At 50.4% G+C, this 25,821-nt stretch overlaps 1 protein-coding gene across 3 annotated transcripts in view; it reads right to left on the bottom strand.

The window, feature by feature from the left end:
• twin (CCR4-NOT transcription complex subunit 6-like twin) overlaps window positions 1-25,821 on the bottom strand; it is a 144,728-nt gene that overhangs the window by 26,493 nt on the left and 92,414 nt on the right. For 2 of the 3 annotated variants that reach the window (XM_084589667.1, XM_084589668.1), the window contains one exon: window positions 718-786. In XM_084589667.1, the coding sequence (XP_084445793.1) occupies window positions 718-786 (69 nt within the window). Of the gene's footprint in view, window positions 1-717; window positions 787-11,208; window positions 12,009-25,821 lie in introns of those variants that run through there. The other variant, XM_084589669.1, reaches the window with a different exon arrangement.

Below are 25,821 nucleotides of genomic sequence, written 5' to 3' on the forward strand. Positions count from 1 at the left end.
ACTATTATCGTGTTCGTAAAGCAGCAGGTCCCTGCAAAGTGTCTTGACCAGGTGCATATGATCATGCTGGAGAGCTTGGAAGGCAGCTTGATAGTGTCTGCTGGACTACTTGAACACTTGAGAGCAGCATTTTCAGTGAACTGATAAACTCTTTTAAGTGCTTGTTATCTGAGATGTGGCTAACATAGAAAAGTGCATTTCAGAAGAGAGAGTCCAAGGTGTGTGACTAAGGGTGAGCAGCACCAATGCTAATGCTGTCCTACTCCAAGGCTCTATCACAACACACAAAGGCAGGCAGCTCTCGAACAGAACAAACTTCGAAATGCTGTGCAGTGCATGGCATTGTAAATGTAAATAAAAAATTTTAAAAATAATATGTTAACCAGTTCACTGTTCTTTTAAAGATTTTCCAATTACCACATTGTTTATAAGCTGAAGTAATATTGCCCAATTTTTGCTCCTGAATTATGAAAAAGATCGAACCTGACAAAGAAGGATCGTATACATATACATTAAATAGGATTGTAGAACAGCATATGAGCATGCTGTCAGTAATGGTTGGCTGTACTTAGTGCATAACAAGTCACAAGCAGATACTGTGATATTTGTTCAAGCCACATAAGGTGGGCACAAAGTATGTACACAGTGTGGTATCAAAGGCATGCCCCTCCTTTTTCCTCTCCTAGCAAATGCATCACTCTGGATCGTGTTACTCACTTGAAGGATGAGATCGTATTGGATTCCCAACCTGCACCCATGGCCGCTGAGGTGGGTTATTTGTAGTGACTGCAAAGAGAACACACATGATTACTCACTCTGAATTTAGAAATATGTAGCGCAGGGCTATCAGCTGAGAGTATGCATGCAAGTCAACAGAAATCTGCACATGTATCGGAGAGTAAGTCCTTCGCATTATATGCTTTTTGTTTTTGTTAGAACAATAGTTGTGAGCTTGGTGCTGTATGTGTGTTGCATTCATGCCGATTTCAATTTAAAAATTTGTATGCACAAACTAGCTCTGCTTGCCGTCCTTCTGTCACTGCTAGTTTATTGTACAGTCCCGGCCATAATAATACGCAACATGCCTCGGAGATAAATTATTTTCTCATGCGTAACCTAGTGAATATTAGGAAGTGTCCTACACATACGTAAGCATATGCCAATGCTGGGCTCATATAGGGTTCCGAATAACTATTGTATCTTCTATACGGAAGGCATGAGAAATTTTCAAACACCAAAACCGTACTTTGTAATATAAATACAGAAGCAAGTCCCACAGTGAAAACACTGTACTGAGACCTCCTGAATTAATTAGAATAAGCTAGGTAATGGCAACAGAGGTACAAGCTTTCAATACAATGTGTAAAGCTGAACACCACGTATTAACCTTACAGGCTAAATGTGGCACATGGAAGGACCAGTAAAACCTGATGCTCTTGTACAAACTACCAACACACTGGTGATCCCACTCATGAGACTAGCCTAGAAAAGCTTTTGCATTTCTATCCGATTTATATCTGCTCATGTCGCTAGTCTGTTTGCTGTCAACTGCATTTGTCTGCTGCATGTTGATACACTTGAGGATGTGCACAAAATTTAGAAGCCGCCAACACAGACTGGATACTTAACAGGCACTGAAATAATTTTCACTACAAGGTTCACTTTTACAATATACAATAAAGTGTAGGGATAAATGCACTCCTGAGGTACATCAGTCTTCAAAAAAAAAAAAAAAGTTTCTTGAAAGGGTCACCCTCAGGCGCAGTGGTTAAGGTGCCTGACTACTGTGCCGGAGTACCCGGGTTTGAACCCGACCGCCAGCAGCTGCGTTTCGACGGAGACTAAACGGAGAGGCGTCCGTGCGTTATGCGATGTCAGTGCAAGTTTCCCTAGGTCGAAATTACTCCGCAGCCCTCCACTACAGCTTTTTTTCTCTTCCCACTTCACTCCCCCTTTCCCTATGACGCGGTGCAGGTGTCCACAGAAAAAAGTGTGACAGATACTGTGCCTTTCCTTTCCTTAAACCAACCAATTTATTTTGCTGTGATTGCAAAGATCTAAGTTGCCACAGTGCAGTATCAGTACATAATGTGTGCAACGCAAGTTCCGTGCGCTCAGAGCAGATCGCGCCATTCGTGGATCTTGCAACAGCGCAAGTGTCTCAGATGTCAGTTTGCTGCAGACACGAGCCAATCCGATCGCGGCAGGTCAAGAAAAAACACGATGCATGAGTGACGTTTCCAGCACCCAGGCCGCATGCTCGCTGCGTCAGTTTGAGAGATGAGTATTCCATCTTTGTGGAGCTCACCTAGCAACCCAATGGCCTTGGGCTGCACGTGGCGACAGAGCTTCGCAGTAGTGACAGCTGCCACGTTACACCGTTTGGGCCATTTACGTACGATGCACGAGTGCTTCTAACTTGAAAACTGGCAAACGTTAACTGCTTAAATGCACCCGATGCTAAGATACCTTTGAGTTGCCGCCAGCTAGGCGCAGCTGGCACAACAACTGAACAAACGAGGGATACGATGCTGCGCGACTCAAGATCAGGCTGCCGGCATGATGCTGGTTCAACTTACCCCGATGACAAGACTTGAGCGCTGCGATGGAGGCCAGAGAAGGATCGTTTCAGACGCTTCTAATCGTTCTCGAATATTTCTTAACACTGACAAGATGCAGCATGACTGCTCTTGTTCGCTTGTACCAGACGTCTTGCGTGATCTCCGCGCCTCCTGGTTGGGCACTGGTTGCCATGGCAACCACGTATCGAAACTGCATTCGCAGATGCAGTGGCCGACGTCACAACTGCTCTTTTGCATGGATAGCCGTAACGTGCACCTCGTGGCAGTGCAGCAATTTTGCCACACCCACTCCCACCTTCTTCCCTTCCCTTACAACGCGGTGCAAGTGTCCGCAGAACAAGTATGAAAGATACTGCGCCTTTCCTTTCCTGTGAACCAATTATGTCCTGCGGCATGGTCTTGCACATTTGTAGCTCTGCACTCGCATTCTTCAGATCATGCGTGCTCCAATAGCTTTCCTGTTGGTCGCGACCACTATATGCACTGCGCCTCCACGGCAGAGCATTTGCATATAGCTTGGCTTATACGGACGCCGTAGTGGAGGGCTCCAGAATAATTTCGACCACTAGGGTTCTTTAGCATGCACTGATATTGCATAGTACACGGGCGCCTTACCTTTCGCCTCCGTTTGAGAGCAGCCGCTGGGGCCAAGATTTTATTATGCGTCCTTGAGTTCAGCAGTTGAGAAAGCAGTACATCGGAGCAATTTTGGTGCAAGAGCACTCACAAAGACACCGGAGCCAAGCCGAAATCTTGGACCTTCTGTCTCAGCCTAGTTGCCTCAGCAACTGGATGCCGATGGACACCTCAAATGTGTTGCGACGTGCCGAAGCAGAAATGACTCTCTTGAGTGCGGTACACCTTTCCTCATTTCATGCACGTCAATTGTGATTTCGTCCGTAAGTACTTCACATGGTCAAACCTGACCACGAATCTTGCGCGACGCCTGAGCTTAATCCTATGCACATGGGCACCTTGCCTTTCACCTCCATTTGAGAGCGGCCGCCGGGTCGGGGATTTTATTGCGCGTCCTTGGTTTCAGCAGTCGAGAAAGCAGTACATCGGAGCAATTTTGGTTCGAGAGCGCTCACACGGACACCAGAGTCAAGTCAAAATCTTGGACCTTCTATCTCAGCCTAGTTGCCTCAACAACTGAATGTCGGACACCTCAAACACGCAGAGACGTGCCGAAGCAAAAATGGCTATCTTGAGTGCGGTACGCCTTTTATCATTATCATGCACCTGCTGGTGATCGCGTGGTCGATTGTGATTTCGTCATTAAGTACTTCACATGATGAAACTGGACCACGAATCTTGCCCGACGCCTGAACTTGATCCTTTGCGAAAGTTGGCACAGCAACAGCTAGACTACCAATAACCAAGTCATGTGTAGCATAGTACACCCCCTGCTTGCATGACATTGATATTTAGGTTCACCTTGACCTTTGCCCTACACGCTTTCGCATGGATTCACCGGATAACCAGGGATAAACCACTTTTTTTTTTGTGGAACAGGAAAAAAAGAGGTCATTGCAGAAACTGCAGTGAGAATGAGTTTTTAAAATTTTTACTTTTAAATTTGTTTATTTTACATTCTGTAGTTCTTATTTTATTTTGATATGTTCATTTTATTTCCAATTTTATTCTTTTTATTTACCACTATTATTTTTATCATCATTATTATTTCATTTTATTAATTACCATAATCGCTATTACCTCAAGTTATCTTAGCATTAGCAATTGGTTTACAGGGAAGGCGAAGTATGTCCCTTTCTCTGTGGACACCTTAACTGTGCAGTAAGGGAAAGGTGCAGTATCTGTCGCATTTCCTCTGTGGACACCTGAACCGCCGTGGCCTCTTTTTATGTACACATTTTGGCCTCACCAACATATATTAATGCTCTCGCATTCATAAACGCATGCGCAGCTTTAGAAAGCACGCATTTTCATTTTCTGTTAAAAAATTGGCCGACGTCTAACTAAAAGGATATTGAAAGATCGGCCCGCAAGCACCATTCGCGACTTCATCCCAAGCAAGTATGAGCGCGATGTTGCGCCATTGCTTAACCCGAATCTAAAAGAACCCTCACCAAATTTCGGTTGGATGTTCCGAGAATTGGAGAGTCGCCAGCTGTACTTCTCCTCCCCTCTCTTCCCCATAGTGACAGCGCGGGACCAAGGAAAGGCGGCCGCCATTGCTTTCTGACTATTACCAGGTGATTTCTTCGCACATTAACTGACCGGTAAGCAAATGTGCTAAGCTTTCATCGGCCTTTGTGAGAAGCAATGCCATGGAGGCCTCATCCCGGCCAAAACTTTTCTTCACGCACCTCCCTTCGCTCCAAAACACAACAAATGCCCCAGCGTCGTTTCTGGTACAACAGCAGAAAGTCTGGATCGTCCACGCCGTGCATGTGGGCCGCAGAGTTCATATGAAGCAAACGCATAACCGTAGACACCATTGCTAACACCCTTCCGGCAAGACTCAGTTGAAGTAGACACCGATTTTTTTATTGCACGTTTTCTCCTTATGCGTAAGCCATTGCTATATGGACAGGACCGTTCAAAAGTTCGCAGGGCACACTACCTACTTCTGAGCCATGCTGCGGGGCATTTAAGACACTAGAAACTCACTATCTCTGAGGGGGGGGGAGGCATCATTTTTACCTCTAACATAACTTGGCATCTTATAGGCTGCCTTCAGTGCCTGATTATAAATATGCTTAAATGCAGACCCTGTGGCCTGCGAATTTGTGAACGACCCTGTACATGGATTATCTGTGGTATAAACCCTGCTTTTAAGGGTATGACGCAACAAAGTTAATGGCTCCTGTTTGCCGGATACCCTTGTGGATCATTTTAATTTCTGGCTCTAATATCCAACACATACTAACTAGCATTCAGTCACAATCTACCAGACTAATTAAATACGACCCAACTTAGATATAAATCCACATTTTAACCAAGCCGCGTGAGCTTGCTTGAATGGCCTAGGAGCAACGTGTTTACAGTCTGATACCACACAAGTCTGCCGCCATACACAGTTCCTCCGTGACAGAATCTAGTCTGCTCGCCTGAATAAGAAGCTAACCATAATAAGCTATAAACACTACGCCTAAATAAAAAGCTAACCATCATAAGCTATAAATGCTAGAATTTCAATGCCTCTGGCTTGCCTAGTAGACTAAAATAAAAAAAATCATTTACTTTTCAGCAGAGTAACATACGCACGCCGCAAACCCCTTCCCATAGTTAGCAACTGCTGTAGTTTTTTTTTCCCGTTAAGTTGTATCATCCAATGGTCCTGAAAGACTGCAATTCCGCTCTCGCCCTCCCATCTCTCAACGGCGGGGTCAGAGTTGGTCTTGTGACGTCACACCAACCGACAACCAGTCAGTGTATACGACTACTTCCCTGCCAAAAACATTTTGGCTCAAAACGCTGACGCCCGATTTTCTGAAGAACGGGGCCTCTAACGCTATCACGTTAAAAAAGAAGAGCGTCAGAATCCCGTTTAGTAAACTAGCTGGCCGAAAAAAAAACAAAAAAGAAAGTTGGGTAAAAGAAATAAGGCAACGCAGCCGCGTGTAGCGCCGCCGCACAATCTCTAAAGTAATGGAAACGTGAGCCAGGGGCAAAGGGGTCCAGCTCGCACTGACAGACAGGGGCCAGGAGCTGCTGGAAACATATGGGTCCCGCAACTAGGGAACCACCCCGTCTGGTGCAAGCATGCACCACCGAATTATTTCGGGCTTAATAAATGTTGATTCCTCCTCCGGCCGCCGCTGTGCCTCACATGGCACATTGCCAGCAGACAACTTGCGCGCACCACCACTTGGATGGCAACAATCTCGAAGGAGGATGTGGCGCGAACGCCGTAGAGACGAAAGTGCTTGCAAGGCACAACGTCGAGGACTGCCGGGAAGAATCGGCGAAGACGCCCGCTCTTCTTCGAGTCACCACCAATAAATGGGGGCGTGTCCCACAAACAGGTGCCTCGAATAGCCAGGCCTCAAGCAACCAGTCACTGGGAAATCACTCCCATTGCTGCGCTATACGGGCTCTTCGGCTAGCACGCCTCAATGCATCGGTCGTGAGACCCTTCTCCGCTATGTGCAAGGCCCAAAGGTAATCGGAACGCGCTATAACAGGCTGGTAGTGTGGACGCTAGTGCTCTGTTTGGTGCCAATACAGGTGCCCGCATCTGTACTGGCATCAGTGACACGTCCCAAAATCGCAAATGCAACCATTCGACACCCTGAAAACTGTTTTTTCGTAAGTATTTATGCGCACCGGCCACAAGGAGAACAAGCAGTACAGAAAGCTTCGGTGAGTAATGCCGCCGTTTCGCAACCTGCGTAATCGCCTGCAGAACCTCTGCAGTTCTCAAAGACATTTCGAGCGCAGTGGTATGCGCTCCCAGCTCCCCTCTGGCTGTTCACCCAGGCTGACACTCTCTAAAACCAAGCCTGTCTCCATGCCCGCCACTTCTGTCAACGACACATGCATGCGACGCCACTAAGGGCCTTGATACCCCCACCATCCTCTTCTATTATTGACTGGTGACGCCTGCTGTTTCACCCGTTGGCATTGTCTCCTCAGCGCTCAAAAACTCCCCCCTCGAGGGCCGCAACTATACCGCGCCATCCCACCCACTGGCGTCCTGGGCAGCGTTAATTGACCACCTTCGCAATCAATTTTAGTAGTTTCAATACGCAGCCCATAACCACATAGCTTGAAGGCATATGTTCAAGGGCGCACAATCTGCAAAACTTACTTTTGAGCCGCACCGTGTGATAATGCATCTTTCTTTTTCTGGTCCTGCCCTCTGCTTCCACAAAGGAGCCCTGGCCTCCAAGCATTTGACAAAGGGTGTAGATAGCCATGCACTGAAGTCATCTGTACATAGAGCGCAACGGCGACCGCCTCCCAAGGGAGGCCCTCCAACCAATGACATCGACCGGTTCCCGTGACGCTATAGGAACAATCATGACGCCATTACGACCATTAACTGTGTGTGTACGTGTGTGTGTGATATGATGCCGCCGCGTAACTTCTCCTCATGGAGATGAAATAGAAGCAAATGCAGCAGCGACCGCTTCACATAATTCTTCGAAACCCCGAGAATAATGCCTGGACTGAAGCGTTTGTGACACCTTTTAAGGTGGGTTCAGACGGGAGGACCGGAGCGTACCCGCGCCCCACGTGACGCCGACGTCATTGCTCTGAGCGACGGCGAGAGAACGGCGTGGCCGTCCGGGTAGAGTGTACTAAAAGGATCTTCTAGTACACTCTAGTCCGGGGCCCCAGATCGCGGAGCGAACTGAATATGCCCAGCGCCTTTTTCAGTCCGCGCGGACCGAGCGCCACCCGCGACAGAGATTGTTTTTGCTCTTTTTGCTTTATCGTTGCTACGCCTGCGCTTTTCGTCTCGTATTCAGTTCGAGCGGGGTGTTTGTTGTGCATGCGCTGCGTGGGCTGCGTCGTTCGCTCTGTGTTTGCTGCAGTGCATCGTTTTTTGTGTGTTTGTGCTTGTGGGTGTGTCAGAGTTGTAGGGTTTCTAGTGCTTATTATGGGTGAAGTAGCGAACAAATGCTCAGGCTTGCAATAAAGGTCGCTTGAAATATATGAACGCTCTTTCGCTTCCTCGTCGTCCTCGCACACTTCAGGTAGAACAGCCAGAGCAGCGAGACGACGTTTTCGCTCGGCGTCCATGTTGAATCTCTCGGTAGAAAGGTTTTCGGCAGCGCTGGGGAGGAGGGTGCATGCTTGACGGATGGACGCGTGGCACCAGCCTTTAGGGAGCAACCAAAGCAGAGATAAAACTGTTCCGGTGAGAGCCAACGTCAGCTGATCGCTCTTCACATGAGCCCACACAATATTTGCGGGTCACGGTGAATCGCGGGCAACAGTGGGCTGCGCGGCCGCTAAGACTATCCTGCAGCGGAGACGACGCTAACGCCATTTAGAGAGGTACCTATCAACGTGCACAGCAAATTTACTGTTTTCCTTATGTCAACGAGTGCTAAAATAGAGGCTCCCGATCAAGAGCGGACGGAAACAGACCCGAGCACTGGCGGCGCAGCCGTCCCTATTTCCGCGCAGGTAAAGGAAAGACCTTAAGGAGACATCTCGAGTCGCAAGACAGCGAATCCCCGCAATCGGGTCAGAGACGGCAGTTATCGCGAGTCGCTTCTCGACGGGCGAGACACGGAAGGAGAAGCAGCCGACACGGAAGCTCGGCCACGACGTGGCGAGCTGCGCGTGCGGGGCCGGGCGTACGTGAAGCACGCGCTAGAAACTTGACACGGATCGCGTATGCAAATGAGACCGCTTACACACGGCACGGAAGGCCAGCCGAGCAGCCGTCACGATTCCGGAGCAATGTCACGGCCGAAACAAGCGCAGCACACGCGCGCCGGCCCCGGCCGACGGGCAGCTGCCCCGCGGCGATTGCCCAAGGCCACCGCCGGAAGAGGGGGGGGGGGGGGGGGGGGGGGGGGGGGGGGCTCTAGGAAGAGCCGCGGTTGACCCCGCGTGGCTTGCACCCCCTAGCCCACGGCCGTGAGACTCGGGCTCAGAAACGCTCTACGCTGCGCAAGGGCATTGGCGGCTGGCGACCGCCGAAGCCCTTACATCGAGCGGTTTCTGCCGACTCACAATGTAGTTTTTGTTAAAAGAAGCACGATTGTGAGCGCCTAAGCTGTGACACGCGCTTGTTTCCTACTTTTCCCACGACTCCTGCACGGACCGACTGTAAGAAGGTTAACTCCAGGGGTTCACGGAGGCCTCCGCCCGCCACCTCTAAAGTCATACAAAGGCGGCGTCATCACAAATCGTCGGTACCATTCGCAGGGGCACTCGTGGCATCTGTCGCTTCGTTTTGTGGTTTATCTGACTATACTGGAAACAACTAAGATTGGTGGCAAGCATTTTTACTCCTATGGGCAAAGCACACATAGATCTCCGGCGTGTGTTCTATGCTTTTTCGCCTTTCTAAGCGCTGAAGGCATGGCTCCGATCAATTTGGCTACCCGGATCTTACGTGAACGTAAACGAATATAGGTCACTGCCCAGCTGCAGCTGTTTTAGCAACACTGTGTGCGGCTGACTTGCGCCAGTTGTGAATCACGTGCGCGTACCGCGTACGACTCACTTAAGTTCGACATGTCAGTGGCGCAAAACCGCCTCACAGCGCCCGCGAGTCAGAAGGCGTCGTGTTTTGCGACGATACCTTTCCTTTACTCGACTGATTCCCCCACCACCCAGTAAAAAAAATCAATGGGTCCAATTGGGACGACCACTCAGACTGAATTGGTTCTGCCAATCCCAAATGGTTTGTCCAATGGGTACTGTCCAATCCAACTGGTTTCTTCACTCCCAATTGGGAATCCAATGGGTTTCTTTAATCCCATCCCAGTTGGTTTCGTGACTCCCAAGTTGGAATGAATAAACCAATGGGGCATCTCAATAGGGACCCAATGGGTTTCTTCAATCCCAATTGGGATGCCTTCACTCCGAATTGGGACGCCCAATTGAAACCAGTTGGGTTTCAACTGGGTTTCCCATTGGTTTTAATTGGTCCTAAGGAAACATTCCCAATTGGAAAAGTGAAGTCAGTGATATCCTTGACTGAGATGTGCACACATATATATACCTCTATAAAGAGGCTACAGTGAGGCTACAGTGAAAGTTTTTATAAAAGGTATATGCCGTTTAAACTTATGATTTGATTTTATCGTGTCCACTGTAAGTGCAGGCATAATTAAATAAGTTAACTCTGAATAACATAAATGCGTCACTGGTCCCAGCAGCACTGTTCAACGAATGGAGTATATAGGTCTGCAAAGTACCCTGTGGATATATACATTGAATCTGTTTTAGTTCCGTGTGTGTGATGCATGCTTGTCTCTCATGACTTGTATAAAAGTCGGCTCCTCTGTAGCTTCTCGACAGAAAACATTGGAATTGCATCTCCATTCTTTTTTTTTTTTCAGCATTTGGGCTCAATGGGTATGCCATTTGAGTTCAATTGGTGAACCATTTGGTCTTCATGGGTGACCACTTATTTCCAATGGGGAGCACCAATTCATATCAAATGGTCAGGCCCAATGGGTGGCGAAAACACAATTGGTTTTTGTCCAATTCATTTCAGTTAGGAAGTTCCCAATGTTTTACTGGGCACCTTAACACGAATCATTCGTTTCCCCACCACCTTTAGTAGATACTGCCAGTGACGTGTCTTGGAGCTCGGGAAACCCACAGCATGCCTCATGGATGCTTCGCTGACCCGGACAGCTGCCGCTGCTCCGCAGTCGACAGGGTACAGTGCCAAGTGTGCCTCACCTAGCTATTGCTGCAAGAATGGCCAAAGAAGAGACCACGGAGAGTTTCTTGCAAGCCGTGCTTCTCGTAGCAACCATGGAAGGGCGAGGTTGAGACGCCGCCGACGCTATGAGAGATCTGAAACGCTGGCTATGCACAACAAGGCCCAGATGCAAACCCATTTGGGCCCTGTACTTTTGCCCGTGGTAAGAAGTTAATTATTAATACATTCCTATTTCTCACAGAAAATTTTGTAGCGACTTTTTCACACACTGCGCGCTTTCAATAAGAAGCTTGGAGGCGGCCACGACTGTTCGGAGCGACTGTTCGCACGAAAGCCCAGACAAGGCAGGCTAATACCCCTTACGCCGCCCACGAGCACCATGGCTTTCTGGAGACTGATGCTGCTGGCCTTCGCATGCCTCCTCGGTGAGCCAAACGCAAGGAGCGCTTGCACAGATGGTCCCGAGGGGCCAGATGCAAGGGCCCACCTGTCACAGCGCAGCTGGGTGGGTCCTCAAGAAAACGGATCACGGGACGAAGGCAGTAATCGAAGCATAGTGCACTCAAGCTCCTAACAACAATATCGTCGCGTATTTTTGTCTCGCCGCCGCGTCCAAGCGCGTTCCGAAAGCACAGCACGCATTTTATCCCGCAGACGACAGTTCGGAAACGGCGGGAGGCCGCCTTCGCTCCGGTCACGACTCGCGGTCGCGCATCGCCAGCTTTCGGGGACGACGGCACTTTGGGCAGTGAAAAACAAAGCGCGACAAGTGGACCCCGAAATCCCGCGAGGGCGGCGAGACGCCTGGCGAAAGCTTGGCGCGAGCCAACCGTCCTCTTGCCTCGGGAAACCCACGCTCGGAAAGTGCGCTCGCCACCGCAAAAACAGTAGCCGCCTGCGGTCGGCCAGTGCCCAGAGAGAACAGCGCCAAGCACGCGTGAAGGCGCTCCTTTGAGCCGCGCCTTGACGCCTGCAGGAAGGTTGGGACTCCACGCAGACGCCGCAGGAAAACGGAACGCTCTTGCAGACGCGTATGCTTTGTGCGCCAAAGAAAGGCTTCTGCAACACTTGCGATCTGAGGTGCTGATATTTACCGCCTGCAAAGAAAAGAGAGAAAGAAAGAAAGAAAAATCGAATTTATCAGCTACATTCTACAGATTTCATCTCCGCATTCACGCATCATGATGTGTAAAACGCTATAAGAAAGCTGCGCTTTTCATATATATATATATTTGCGGGAAACTGCAAGAACTAGATTCTTGCAGTTTCCCGCAGCAAAAAAAAAAGAAAGAAAAAAAAAAAACCTTTAGGAGACAACGCATGGTTACTGACACACCATAGACAATATTTGAACGACAATTCCACCTAAAGTCAGGGCGCTGGAAAAGAAGGTTCTAAAGTATCACTAATTCGGATCACATAATAAACTTAAGGCGCATGCTTGGACTTCAAAGAATAAACCGTTCCTACAAAACAAATTTATGGGCACGGTGATTGGGTTACACGCGCGTCGACACCTGTCGCCAGTGTTCCGACCGCTTCAACAAGACCGCGCTCATTTGTTTTCGCTGTCGGACTATACTTGATGCAAAGGTGCGGCCTACAGCCGACCGCGCAATAACCGAGGTCTTCGCTGAAATTGACGCTATGTCAAGCACGCGGTCACCACAAAAATTACACCAAGCTGGCCCACCTCGCAGCTGGCTATGCACACCGTCAGACTGCAGCGCAATGTCGAACAAAAGCACGCTCACACCAGAAAACAGTGCCGCGATAATAGGATGCTTGTTAGTGACAATGTTCGCGACAAAAAAATATGTTTCTAAAGTCCTGCTGTATCTTCTCTCAGCAACCCTATGTACCACGTTTGGCAAAGCGTCCTTTCGAGTCTGGGAAAAACAACCGTTAGCAATGCTCAATCAGCTTTCATACAATTTCACGCATCATGATGCGTAAAACGCTATATGATAGCGTTAGAGCCCATCAAGGAGCACGCTAAAGGAAAAACAAAGACACAAACAAACTTAGCTACTTGTGTTTGTCACGCAAAAACTATTTATGTCGGCGTTTTGTTTATTTCAAATTTGAAGAGATTTCCCCGGTCATCCATCCGCCGGCAACTGTGTGCGCACATGTGGCAGCAATTTTACTGAATATTTACGGGGTAATAAAATTATGAGCGCGTCGTACCAACAAAACAAGTACCTTTAAGAAGACCTGTCGTATCATCTGCATCAGCTACTTCGTGAGGCATGCGTTACAGATTAAGCTCCGCGCCAAGACCAGGTTCCTTGGATGGATGTTAGGAGCGTCCCCTTTGAGACTGGGTGGTGATAGTCATCACCATGCTCAACCTTTCCCTTCTATGCTTTTAACTGAGATAACCCTTCAACTTTAACGACTTTAATTTTAGACCCGGATTATCTTTAAATACCCGTGCTTAATTTCGACTTAGCCTCCATGCGACCCCTCCCTATTTATACGCCAACCTTCCAAACGGCTCTTGCTAACCTCTACCGCCGATTCGTTCCCGCTTCCTTTGTTATATCTCTAAACATCAGGGTGTTGGCTAGGGTGACTGTCCGCAGCGCCCTCTCGAATCTTATTCGAGCAAGTACTGACCGATTAATCATTAGCCTCACCGCGCAGCCCCTCCTGCTGATCACAAGGAGGAGCGGCGGCTAGAAAACAGGCGCGAGTATACCGCAATAAACATCCAGACTCCTGAAATTCACAGAAAAAGCAGAGTGGGCTGTGTCTCCGGCACCAAACAGACAAAAAGCTAAAAATTATGCATTTATTGTTTGCTTGTATCAGGCGTGGCTTGACAAAGAGACGTACACACTCAACTTACTCACGGGACGTTATCTTGCTCGCAAAACGCATTAAACAATGTTTTACTCTACGCGAAATCCGCTGCTTGCGTTGCGCGAGGGCAGCTTCAACAATAGCAACTATATAGTTTGGCGCTATTAGGACCATCTGACAATCGAAACGAGACGAAGTCTGCACTGAATATATGAATATCACCTTACAAAGAGATAGCGACCTCCTGTTCCGTATCGCACGCAAATTTCCTCGTGCTTGCGAACAAAATAATGATTACCGTCGTAATCTCGGTTGTTTTTATTTTTCTTTTCTGCAGGACTTCTTTGACCATGGGGTCGCGAAAATTCAGGAAGATGCGCGAACAAAGGTCTCTTTTTTTGGCCTCTCTCTCTCTATTATATTATATAGGTATATATTTACACACACCGTGTGTCCCAGCTAAATTGAACCAAGGGTTACAAAATGATATTTTTGAGGTAGGTCAGTGAAACCAGTTGCATACAACTGTCAGCCTCCTTCTGCACCACAGGCAGAGAGAAGAAACGTTTATTTAGCCGGATAGTTATGTAGGGCCGAGTTACATTGCCCTACTAGATGGCCAGCAGGTCAAGCCTGTCGGCGACTTCATAGTCGACCTCATTTTGTAATTAGCTAATTACGTTAATTTTCCTAACTTACTAAATATTCACCTTAGACCAAAAATGTGAATTGGAAAGTTGTAGAGCACCTTCAGAAACACCCATTCCATTAATTGCGATAAAGAAAGTCTCGCGTGTATCTTTTTTTCCAGGGTCCAAATAAAGCCCGCGAAATACAAATAATACCACGTGACTAGCGCATTTGAGCGCCACGATTGTGGTACGCTCTCAGTCGTGGTTTGACGAACGAAATCAGCTGCGGCCGTGACCCGATGGTCCCGTTGCAGCGGCAGGCTGAAATGTTGGTGATGGTTGGAGCGAGCTCGAGCTCGCCCGGCTCGGCGCACTCGCTGCTACTTGCACCGTCACGTGGGCCGGCTGTCTGACGCGGGCGAAGAAGCCATCGCAGGCATATCAGCCTGCCGCTTTACCGGGGCCGAGGAGACACGGCTGCAGCTGATTTTGTTCTCAAACCATGACTGAGAGTACCACAATCATGGCGCGCAAATGGGCTAGTCACGTGGTTTTATTTGTATTTCGCGGGCTTTCTTCTGAGCCCGGAAAAAAGATATACGTGATGCTTTCATTATCGCAATTACTGGAATGGGGGTTTCTGAAGGCGCTCTCAAACTTCCCCATTCACATTTAGTTAACATAATTAGCCAATTCAGTAATTACTAAACAAAAATTGCCTGTAGTGCGCAAGGAGGCTGGCAGTTGTATGCAACTGGTTCCACTGACCTACCTCAAATATATTATTTTGTAACCCTTCGTTCAAGTTAGCTGGGACATAGGGTATATATTTTATTCTAGAATAAAATTATTTATTTATATATGCACACGCCACATTAGAGAGGGTATTTTTCGCAGACAGGGAGGCCCGCGGTTTACGTTTCCTAGCGTTAGGCGATGAATCGGCGGCTTGTACATAATCTATACTTAGCTTAAAAGGGCGATTAATCGGGGATGGGCGATGACTAAGGGGTATTATGATACACTTCTGCAGGTCAGCGAAACGCCCAGCGCCGTATTACGCCGCAGAGCCAACGGCGCCGAGAGCACAGCAGGAATCCACGACGCTTGGGCGTCGAATCGTGGAACCAAGTAAGCGGCAATAATGCGCAGCAGCGACCATACAGGCAAGCACGGCCTCGCTGATGCGATTTCCACGACCTCCAGGGTTCCAAATACGCACACAGTCGCATGCGGCTCGGACGGCGTGCCCGCTGTCTCCGGGCGTCACAAACAGAACGCTCTGGCAACACGCAGGAAACGTGGGCGCTCCAACCATTGAACCAGACGAGGGACACTGCAGGCCCCGAGCAACAACTGCTCACACAGGCTAGAGTCCCGGCGGCAGCGTGTGAAGGGCCCGACGGTCGACCTTGACCCTAGGTGGCAAATATTTGCCGCCAGCAGATCGCGCGGCCTCGACACGGTTCCACGACGGGCGACACGCCCCCTCCGCAAACGGAAACAAAGCGCGCGATGACACGTCCGCGGGGACCGACGCCACTCGACGAAACGGCCGCAGCAGACGGCGCTCTTTTAAACCGCGCAATGGCACATTCCCAGAATAGAGAGAGGCACGCCCCTCGGTGGATGGCCGAAATGGCCCCGCAAATTATGCGAGCCGCCGTGCTCGGACACGTGATAGTGGAACCCTTTTCCTTCGGACAGTGCAATAAAGATAGCGGAATTCACGCCTTGGGTCAGTGGGTCACGCGGCCTCCCGGTGTTCCCAGCGCATCTCTCTGGACTTCGGCAACTTCCTCCCCGGTGGACGCAGCAGCGGGAAGAGACGCCGCCAAGCAGCTCGGCACGACCCATCTGGGCAACAATGCCATCGGCCGAGGGCACTTGGATGATTTATTCAGTGGCCAGGACCTTCTGCAGAGTGGGCAGCTATTTTTTTTTCTTTTTCGCTCAGGGTAGCTTACGAGAAAGGCCGGCCACACTGCGCACAATCGGATATTCCTGAATCCAGGAAACCGCGGCACAAGACATGCAACACAGCGAGCGTAACAACAAATAATTACTAATAACGCGTTTACGCAAAAATGGGCCGCGAGCTGCGAAAATTGCCGGTAATAAGATCGCAATCAATCGCAGAGCAAGCCAGCGCGCTATACGCGCCTTCACGGACGCGACTAGTTGGACTCGCCGTTTCGATATCGCCAGAGGTGGGGATAGAAATCTAATGCGTTCCACAGCCTGCAGCCGCTTTTTCTTGCATTTCGCGACCACTGCCGGTAAGTTGTCATTACGGCAATCACGTCATTAGGAGATTTTGTGCCGAATATTTCCAACCTATGGAATGTAACCTGTGGCAACCAAATTGCACCCTGATCCGACTGAGCCAGGCATTTAATTCAACGCAAACCGGTTCAATTTGTCTGGCACCTTGTGTGCCGACGAAAACTATCCTCGTCGCATCAAAGCAGTCGACTGAAATCTCTCCGACAGGCTTCCTCCAAGAGAATGAGGAGAAGTCCACTACCACGTCCACACCTGCGACTGACCAAATCCGTCTAAAAAATAAGAGAGCTGAACAGTCGCCAAGAAGAGCTTTATCCTCACAAACATGCCATCAATCACGTATCCACAGGGCGTCATCCGTCAGATTGTAAATGAGAAGGAGTCGTTACTGTAACTGATTATGGAGGTATGGCCTTGTTAAAGTCAATGTTTTTTTTTTCTATTTGCATTTTTTTTGGCCACTCGGCAAGAAGTTGCCGGAATAATTCAAACTGTCTGGAGCGATCGATTTTCACATGTGCGACAAGAAGCGGCGGCAGCGCGTATACACTTAACACAGCTAGGTACAACCTGCAGCGTCATACGTCGAGCCTAAGTGGCGCAACTCGCAGCTCTCCAGCGGGTTGCACAGCTGCTTCTCAGCAGGCATTAAGAATGCGGCTCCATTCAAAGACTCCGCAGGCTCTTCTCTTCGAGACACTATTTCACACAAATGAGCGGCCAGATACCGAGAGCTGGTCGCATGCAAACAGGGATATGATATAGTTTCCCTCGCAAGTTAGAGCGGAGGGAAACGATAAAGCTGACAAAGTTCCGCGCTTTCTCCTCGGGACAGGGCCAGACGCGTCGTCGTCATCTCAGCAGGGCGCCAGAGCGATACTCACACCGGGAATATACACACTGCGTCTCACCATCGGCCGGATATTTGAGAGGACCTGCGTCGCGGTACGTGTGCGGAGCTTCAGCACGGCTCCGACAGTGCTCAGGGCGTGCCTTCGGGAGGGCTATACCGCAAGCTGGGGTTGCCAAGTTTATGAAGGAGCTTCTCCGTACGCATAGCCTGGCCTAAAAATAGGTGTGCGTCTTTCTTACCTTTGCTGAGCCTGGACCGACTTTCTATCTTCCTCACCAAGAGTGGCGCGGTGACTCGTTTTCAAAAGAGGCAGTGCCGCGTGCCCTATTCCCAAACACACCAACACCCCTCTAGTTTAATTACAATGACTCTACTAATAGCAGAATTTCATTGTTTACCTCCTGCCAACTTCTCGCTAGAACCGATAACAAGACAATTTTGCTCCCACACGCGCGCATAGTTTCGTATTTATTTATTTATTTATTTATTTATTTATTTATTTATTTATTTATTTATTTTATTTAACAATACTGTATTGTCAACCCTCACACGAGGGTCCTTACAGAGAGGGTATGAAAAACTTGACAGAAAAAACAGCATTATTCACAAGCACCAGCGTTCTTAGATACACGAAGTGGGCCAAAACGACCGCCAATCTGGTGTGAACTGATTGCGAATAGTAGTAACTAATCGCGAAGAGACCGCAGCGCCCCTCTCCCCCGCTGCGGTAGATGGGTGACGTCACAGAGCCAATACACATGGTGGAAATTTTAAAATATTACTAACCCTTTCTTTTCGGTAACGCAACGGAAAATAAAACTACGCCTCCGTTTTTTGAAGACTTCTTTGTACGCATGGAACGCCACCGCGTTTGCAGACGCATCTCAAGCAGGAAGGTAGCCGACGACCCGCTTGAGCCACGTTTGCAACCTCGCTTCAGACGCGTCAGGCTTTCATATGCGCACAAAAGTGTTTAAAAACGCAAACGCAATTTTATTATCCATTGCATTGCTAAAATAAAGGGGTTGGCTAGTGTTAGTAGTAGTTAGTACATTTCCGCCTGCGTATTAGCTGGCCTCACCCATCTACCGCAGTGGGGGAGAGGAGTGCGGCGGTCGCTTGCGATGAGCTCACGTCGGACCGGCGATTGTTTGGGCCCACTTCGCAATCACGGCGCAGCGCGCCAGCACAGTTTTCCAACAGTTTCTATCTAGGACGGTTGACAAGCACTGAATACGTAAGCATTAAACGGTACATTCAGTGAAGCATCAAATGACACTTTCAAGCAGATGGTTATCCAGACATCGTTCGAATTCATGCACATCACTTTGTTTCACAACTCTCATTTGCAAGTCATTCCACATTTAATTACACGGGGCAAGAAGGAATGTTTCACTACGGGCGTAGTACGGCTGAATTATCTGACTATGATTTGTTCTAGAACTCCGTTTGCCTGGTGCTTGTATGCATGTTTTCTTCCTATCTTCCTCACCAAGAGTGGCGCGGTGACTCGTTTTCAAGAGGCAGGGCCGCGTGCCCTATTCCCAAATACACCAACACCCCTCTAGTTTAATTACAATGACTCTACTAATAGCAAAATTTCATTGTTTACTACGCCTCCGTTTTTTGTCCTTGGGGCATCTGGAATAATAGCTTCAGCCGATTTCGTCTACGTGTTTCTAATAAATCCAGGTTACAGGAAGAGAGCATATCAGCAACTGAGTCTGTCCTTCGATATCGGCCGCAAATAAAGCGACCTGCGTACCTTTGAACTCTAATTCCAGACTCTACTGTTACTGTCAGTAATCCTGAAAACTCTGCGGTTATTAACATGTTGTCATTTCTGTGATTTATCCGATATGCTGCGCTGCTATGTCGTCTGCGGTCACCGAGTCTAGAGATTGGATTGGATTGGAAAACATTCACCGGCAGAAAGTGGTTCAAGGTGAGTTCTTGGTCGCGCTAGATGGCCGTCAGCCCGTGGCTAACCGCGACCTCGTTGGCCCGCTCCACTGCCCGGAGTTGGATCTCCGGGTCGGAGCTGAGCAGCACGGCCTCCCACTGCTCGTAAGTTAGGAGCTGAATTAGCTCCGAGGGAGGTGGATCCTCCGGACAGTTCCACAGGATGTGGTCTAGTGTGGCTCTGTCGCCGCACTTGTTACACTGGGGGGAGTACTGCCCGGGGTACATGAGCGAAAGTACCGCCGGGTTGGGGTGGGAATGGGTTTGCAAGCGACGCCATGTGGTCTCCTGGGTCTTCGTGAGCGATTTATGCGGTGGAGGGAAGATGCGTTTTTCGAGGCGAAAGTGGTGTGTTATGTTGTGAAACGAGGTTAGGCCATCTTTTGAGAAACTCGGGTCAGAGGAGCCCACTGCCCGGCCGACGAAACCTCGGGCGTAATCGTGGGCTGCCTCGTCTCCCGGGTTGCCCGAGTGGGCCGGAACCCATAACAACTCATCTCCCTTGGGGAGGTGTGGTGGGTGCTTGTGAGGATTTGGAGGGATGCGGGGGAGACGCGGCCCCTCGCAAAGTTGCGTATGGCTGCTTCGGAATCGCTGAAAATAATGTCAGCTGAGGTGTTGGCTAATGCAATGGCCGCTTCCTCCGCTGTCTCGGAGGAGGCTGGTAGGGGCGAACCGGTCCCGGTCACTGCGCCTATCGCGTACGCTTTGTGCGGTGTTAGATATTCCGCCGCGTCCACGTAAGCGGCCGCGGGGTAGTCCTTGTATTTGGCGTGTAAGGCGCGGGCTCTCGCCTTGCGCCTTCCCTCGTGGTGCGTAGGGCGCATGTTCTTAGGTAGGGGTTTAACAGTGAGCATTCTGTGTACTTCGGGGAAGATTTGTTGCATTGCCGTGCAATAACCACTTATTTAAAGATGACACGGATCCTACTGAGTGAAATAATTTTAACAGAAACATAAAAACTTATTCATGCTATGTATTAATACCGCTAGAGCTTATGAACTGAATACGCTTTAGGCGGGAAATATTATTGTCAGCGCCAGTCCTGCAAGAAAAAGGACCAGCAATGTCCTCCCAGCGCGATCACTGTCCGGCAAAGGCGCTACGGTAAGGATACATCCATACTTCAATAACAGCGTCGAACGCTGGAAAGCCCCTGCGCGCTCGGGCATGGGTGCCTGATGGAAGGTCGCCAGCCCCAGTCACGCGTCATTCGCGATGAACGGCGCCCGTTGTGGCGTCGTCGCTCGTTTCCGCGTTAATGGCTGACACCACTGTCGCTTTCAAGACGAGCAACAGCGGGCCAGGACAGCTGTAGCGTGTTTGCAGAGGGCTCTGCCGCAGAGATGATGCACAAAAGGGGGACGGAGGTGGGCACCAGCGACCCAGATCTGGGTGCATGCGCAGAAAGAACGGGTCGCCGACACGGCGGCCCCGTTTGGGCTGCAAAGGATGCTCGCGGACCACCGGAGCGAGCGAGGGCAGCCCTCGGGCCCCTCAGCGCGGCGGAGGGGCAGACGGACATCGTGCAGCGGCGGTTACGACAAGCACGGGACGCATATAGAACGAAATGAGGCCCGCTACGTTCTGTCACGATACGGGGAAAAAGAAAAGTAAACAAATAAGTGAAAACGCAAGCAACTTCACCGATGACTCGCTCCTCGAGATGAAAAGAGCGACGTTCGCACGCAACTTTCGTACACTGCCCGAAAAGGCAGCCGTGAACGTATGCATGTCACTGGCGCAAGAGCAAACCCAGTGACAGCTCCATCTTGGAAGATGGGAACGCAAAAACGGAGGCCCCTGCACGCGGCGATCACACAAAAGGGGGCTTTTTGTCCTCGGTTCCCATCGAACAAAGACGCCGTCGTGACTCGCAGCCAAGACAGGGGTAACGGTAGAGCAAGCAGAGCCTTGTCCCCCTTCTGCTTTTTCCTCCTGTCAGGCACAAGTGTCGTCGTGCGCCAGCGGGGAGCCCCTCCTCGGCTACCGTGCGCTGTAGGTCAAGGCACCGCCCGCGCACCGGAACGGGCCGGTGCCGCTCGGGTGGGCGACGGGACGAATACACCACTGCTAAAAGTGCACTGGCTGCCAAAATGACCAGCGGGATCCAAAACGGCCCACTCTTCAACTATACCCCTATATCGGCTTTTCGACGGAGGAAGAATGAGACTTGTGGATCATCGTTCGCTTGTGTCGAATGCATTTTCACGAACTACCGTCGAGCAGTCCAGGCACCGAGATTCCAGTAAAGAGGGCTCACAACACGAACAAACCTTACCGCCCACCCGTGAAGGGACTCGCGTGACTCGGCCACGGAGGTAAACCGACGTACGCACGACATACACTGGACGTCCGCGCTTCCCATCCGAGCAAGTGCCGCTTCCAGCCATCAGGCTTGCGCCGACAAAAGCGAGCAGCCTTCGTAGGCCGGTTCAAACTGCGTGCACAGCTTATCGGGAGCGCCGAGGAATTGTTCTGACAGCACAGGTAATTGCAGCCCATAATGAAAGGGCGCTGGTAACAACGGAAATCAGTATGCCCAAACAAATAAAATTACGCGCCCCAAACAACAGAGGAGGGGCGGATGAAAGTGGCCGAAACTTTTTTTTTTTTGCTCTACGAGAATGCGAGCACGCTATTGGCGCGCATGCAAAGTGGAGTAACGTTTTTGCGTTAAGAAACAAGCATGCCCGTAGCGAAAGCGGCACTCTGAGCAGGACACGCCTTCCAAGTGCACCGTGCGAGTACCAACGTTTCTTCTGCGGACACGAACAGCGCTGCAGAGGGTGGGGCCACCTGTCCAATGCAGCGAGACCGCCGTGCACCGGGGAGCCCTCGAACCGGACTCTGCGCTTGTTACGTGCACACGTTCTCCCATCACTTTCTTTCGAAAGGAGCATACGTGTGGTGACATTGTCACCAAATCACAAAAGAGTGTTTTGAAGGAATTGCGTTAAACCGCATTGCACGGAAGGGTGGAGGGCAGATCAAACATTAATTTATTTTTGAGGACAGCTATATAAGAACGGTCGCACGCACTCGAACGTACTGCTTAAGCAAGCTGCAGCGTACCGTCACGAGCTACAGGGCGTGGCATCGGGTTACTCTGACTTCCTGCGCGAATGTGTGTTGATTTTTTCCCGTAACACGATTAACGATTGGAACAAGCTCCCTGATGAAATGATGGCTGCGTCTAGTATTGTATATTCAATTCAGAGTTTTATTCGTTGAATGTTATTTTATGAATTTATGCTACTCTGCGCATTTTTTGTTTTGTTATTGTGAACAGCTATTGCGCATTTACTGTGCCCTTTGTCACTTTATTTCTCCTCCATTGCTGTTTTTCAACGCTTGCATATTGTCGGATTAACCGATGTATTTCCTTGTGCGACTCCCTGTACTTGCACCCCTTACAATAATGCCGTCAGGCGATGTAGTTATACTGAAAGATAAATAAATAAATAAATAAATAAATAAATAAATAAATAAATAAATAAATAAATATGAAGGAAAAACATCGAGCATACCTCTGGGAAATAACCAGTGAGCGTCTTCCAGTCGCCACCAATGACAGAAATTAACACACATCGTCAAATAAAACCTCCGCACGGCCATGCGCTCGGACCTTCAACGATGGCCAGCGCAGCGCCGTGCACGCGGGGGCAGCGGCCGGGAGCCCATCCAACGGCGTCTCGGTCCGGCGTGCAGCGCTCCAATGACCTCGTTTCTCGGCCGACGCATCCTTGGCCCGCGCCGGTCCACAACGAGAATAGGCGTGCATCAGATGCGGTCCGTACGGAGGGGGCGCTGCAGCTGACCGTGCCCTTGCCGCGCCCCTGCTTCACACAGTGGACGCCCGGCTGCTGCTGGCGGTGGCCGATTTGCCGCTGAGAGCACGTCCGCCATGCCCCTCTTTTAAAAATGGCAGCCCCGCGACGGCTTTAGAAAAAGCGCTGCGGCTTGCGCAACTGCACCCAGTACGTGTTCACGGACAAGGTCACACGCACTGGCCCTGGTCAATGCACATTCCGACGAGATCATGCACGCGTCAGTCTCAACTCTTTCCTCGTGCTAACGTAACGAAGCTCGACCCTCCTCCTTAAGGTATAGAGCACTCAGCTGTTCTCGTTCACTGCAGTACGGCCGAAGCTGTCAAGCTGCATTGAGCGATAATAGTCTGAAATGTGGTTTCCACATCTCTCGCGTAATCCGAACGCAGAAGCAAAAAAGTACCAGCGGAAGCAGTCGGCGAGAGCTTGGCAGCCTATATATGTCCAAGGGCAGGATACGCATTTTATATCCATAAGTGCAATTATACCCGGGCCAACGAATAAGCTCATAATGAGAAGAAAGGCAGTCCAGAGAACAATGGAAAGAAAAATGACAGGTGCAACATTAATAAACAGAGCTAGAGAATTGATCCGAGCAGCTGACATTACAGGTAAAATTAGGAGCAGCATATGAGCTCGAGCAGGACTTCTCTTTGATGGACTCGACAACGAGGAAAAAGAAAAATGGGGGGCGACAATGGCAAGGGCGAAATATTGCGCTAATATAGGGCGACCGCTGTTGCACCAAGGCAGGAAAAATTGGCCATCACTGTGGAAAGGCTTCCGCCCAAAGAGGCTGACGGTGAACAGCAGTGAGGCCCATTCACATGTAACACTTCAAATTCGGTTATTTTCGCTAACGTATATCGCCCTTCCCGCTTCCAGTATGCCTTCACCCCGTCAGGACAGTGTTTTATCGAGCGCCCTAAATATGGGGCGTGTTTCCACACAAATCGGTGCCACTGCAACTACAGCATTTGTCACAGCCAGTATCGATGAGATGAAATGCGGAGAGAAAAAACTCGGCTTCGACGCCGCTTTCATGGACGCCTTAAACAGGAAAAGAGCCTGAACAAGGTCGGCCTAGCATTAACATTAGGATCACGCGGAATTGAAATAACGGAAGACCCTTCCTCGAAAACTGCGCCTGCGGAAATATGAGAGGCGTTAAAAACTGCGGCGGAATCGACACAAAGCACTGGAGTTGGCGCGCTCTGTGTGCAGCCCACTTTTTCACCGCAGAGAGGTCTACGACGAAAGCGAAATGTCCCGGCTGCGCACTTTAACAAAAAAGAAAATAACCGAGGCAGCAGGCACACAGATGCACGTGGGCTCCGCTGGGCGAAAACAAACGGAGACATCCCACGCTCGAAGAAATGGGCTGGACTCGCTAATCCCACTCGGCTTCCCCAGCCGCGGCCTTCAATGCGATTGCGCGCATTCGAAGTGTTCACCCTGCCGCGACATAGGGCCGGGTGTGCACGGCTACTTGCGGCGTTCCTCGATCGCGCTCACGTCGATACTGCGCGCACGTGCTTCACAGCAGCGGGAATGATTTTTCGGGCATCTCGCCGTGCAAGCAGGCGAAGTGGGGCGTACCCTCGAAGCTGCGCAACGCAAAGGCGAGATAGCGCCGTCGCTGTTCCAGGCCGCTGACGCGAAGACCACCTGCCACAAAGATCACCACTGCGTCAGAGAAGCCGAAGCAGATGTCAGTAGCAACCTGATTTCAGGCAGCGCCGACACAACGATAATAAAATGATCTGGAACCTCGGAAGTGCATCCTCAAGGGAATTACCTCGGCGAATTACAATCGCAGGGCACGAACTGCTCTGCTTTGGCTACGCGCTAGTTACACGGTGCACGAAGACTCGGCTACCTCCACTGTCTGAACCGGATAAACTAACACTGAAAGCTTTCAGGAGTGACGCCACGCAGACGCCGCTACGTGTCGGCAAGAGCGCTCATTGCCCGGCCGTTGTGGGCGATGGTATCGCACCACTGGGGGCGGCGCGCCCGTGCAGTACGCGCAGGAACGGCACGAGTATCAAAACAGCGGGGCACATCACACACGCACCTGCTGGTAGGTAAAGGCCAGGCGGGGTCCGAGGCTTGCAGCGGAACGTCGGCAAAGGGGGCAAGGGGCTGCCGTTCCTCTCGACCGGGCAGACGAGCGGCGCCGCGGCGTGACACAGGCGACTCATGCGGCGCAAGCACTCCTAGAGCGTCAGTCCGAGACGCGCAGTCGATCGGATTTGGCGCTTTGTATCTAGCCCGCAGAGAGCGCGGGGGAGGGAACAACCTGAGAAAGCCCCCACAACAACACGGCGTCACTGAATCCGAGGAGGCGGCAACGACCCTGCCTGCCACTGTCGAGGCCCCCAACCTCCCCGACCCGCGGCCTGGCCTCGGGCCAGCATCGCGCGCGTCCGCTGCACAGACGGCCTCTATCGATGCAAGGGCCCGCTCATTCCACCTGCTTTTTCACGGCCTTCGGAGAAGAATGGCGTCGGCTGAAAGGAGAGGCGCGATGGTC

This window comes from Amblyomma maculatum, chromosome 1, assembly GCF_055883805.1.
Source record: "Amblyomma maculatum isolate TAMU_Amacu chromosome 1, ASM5588380v1, whole genome shotgun sequence".
NCBI classification, from domain to species: Eukaryota; Metazoa; Arthropoda; class Arachnida; order Ixodida; family Ixodidae; genus Amblyomma; species Amblyomma maculatum.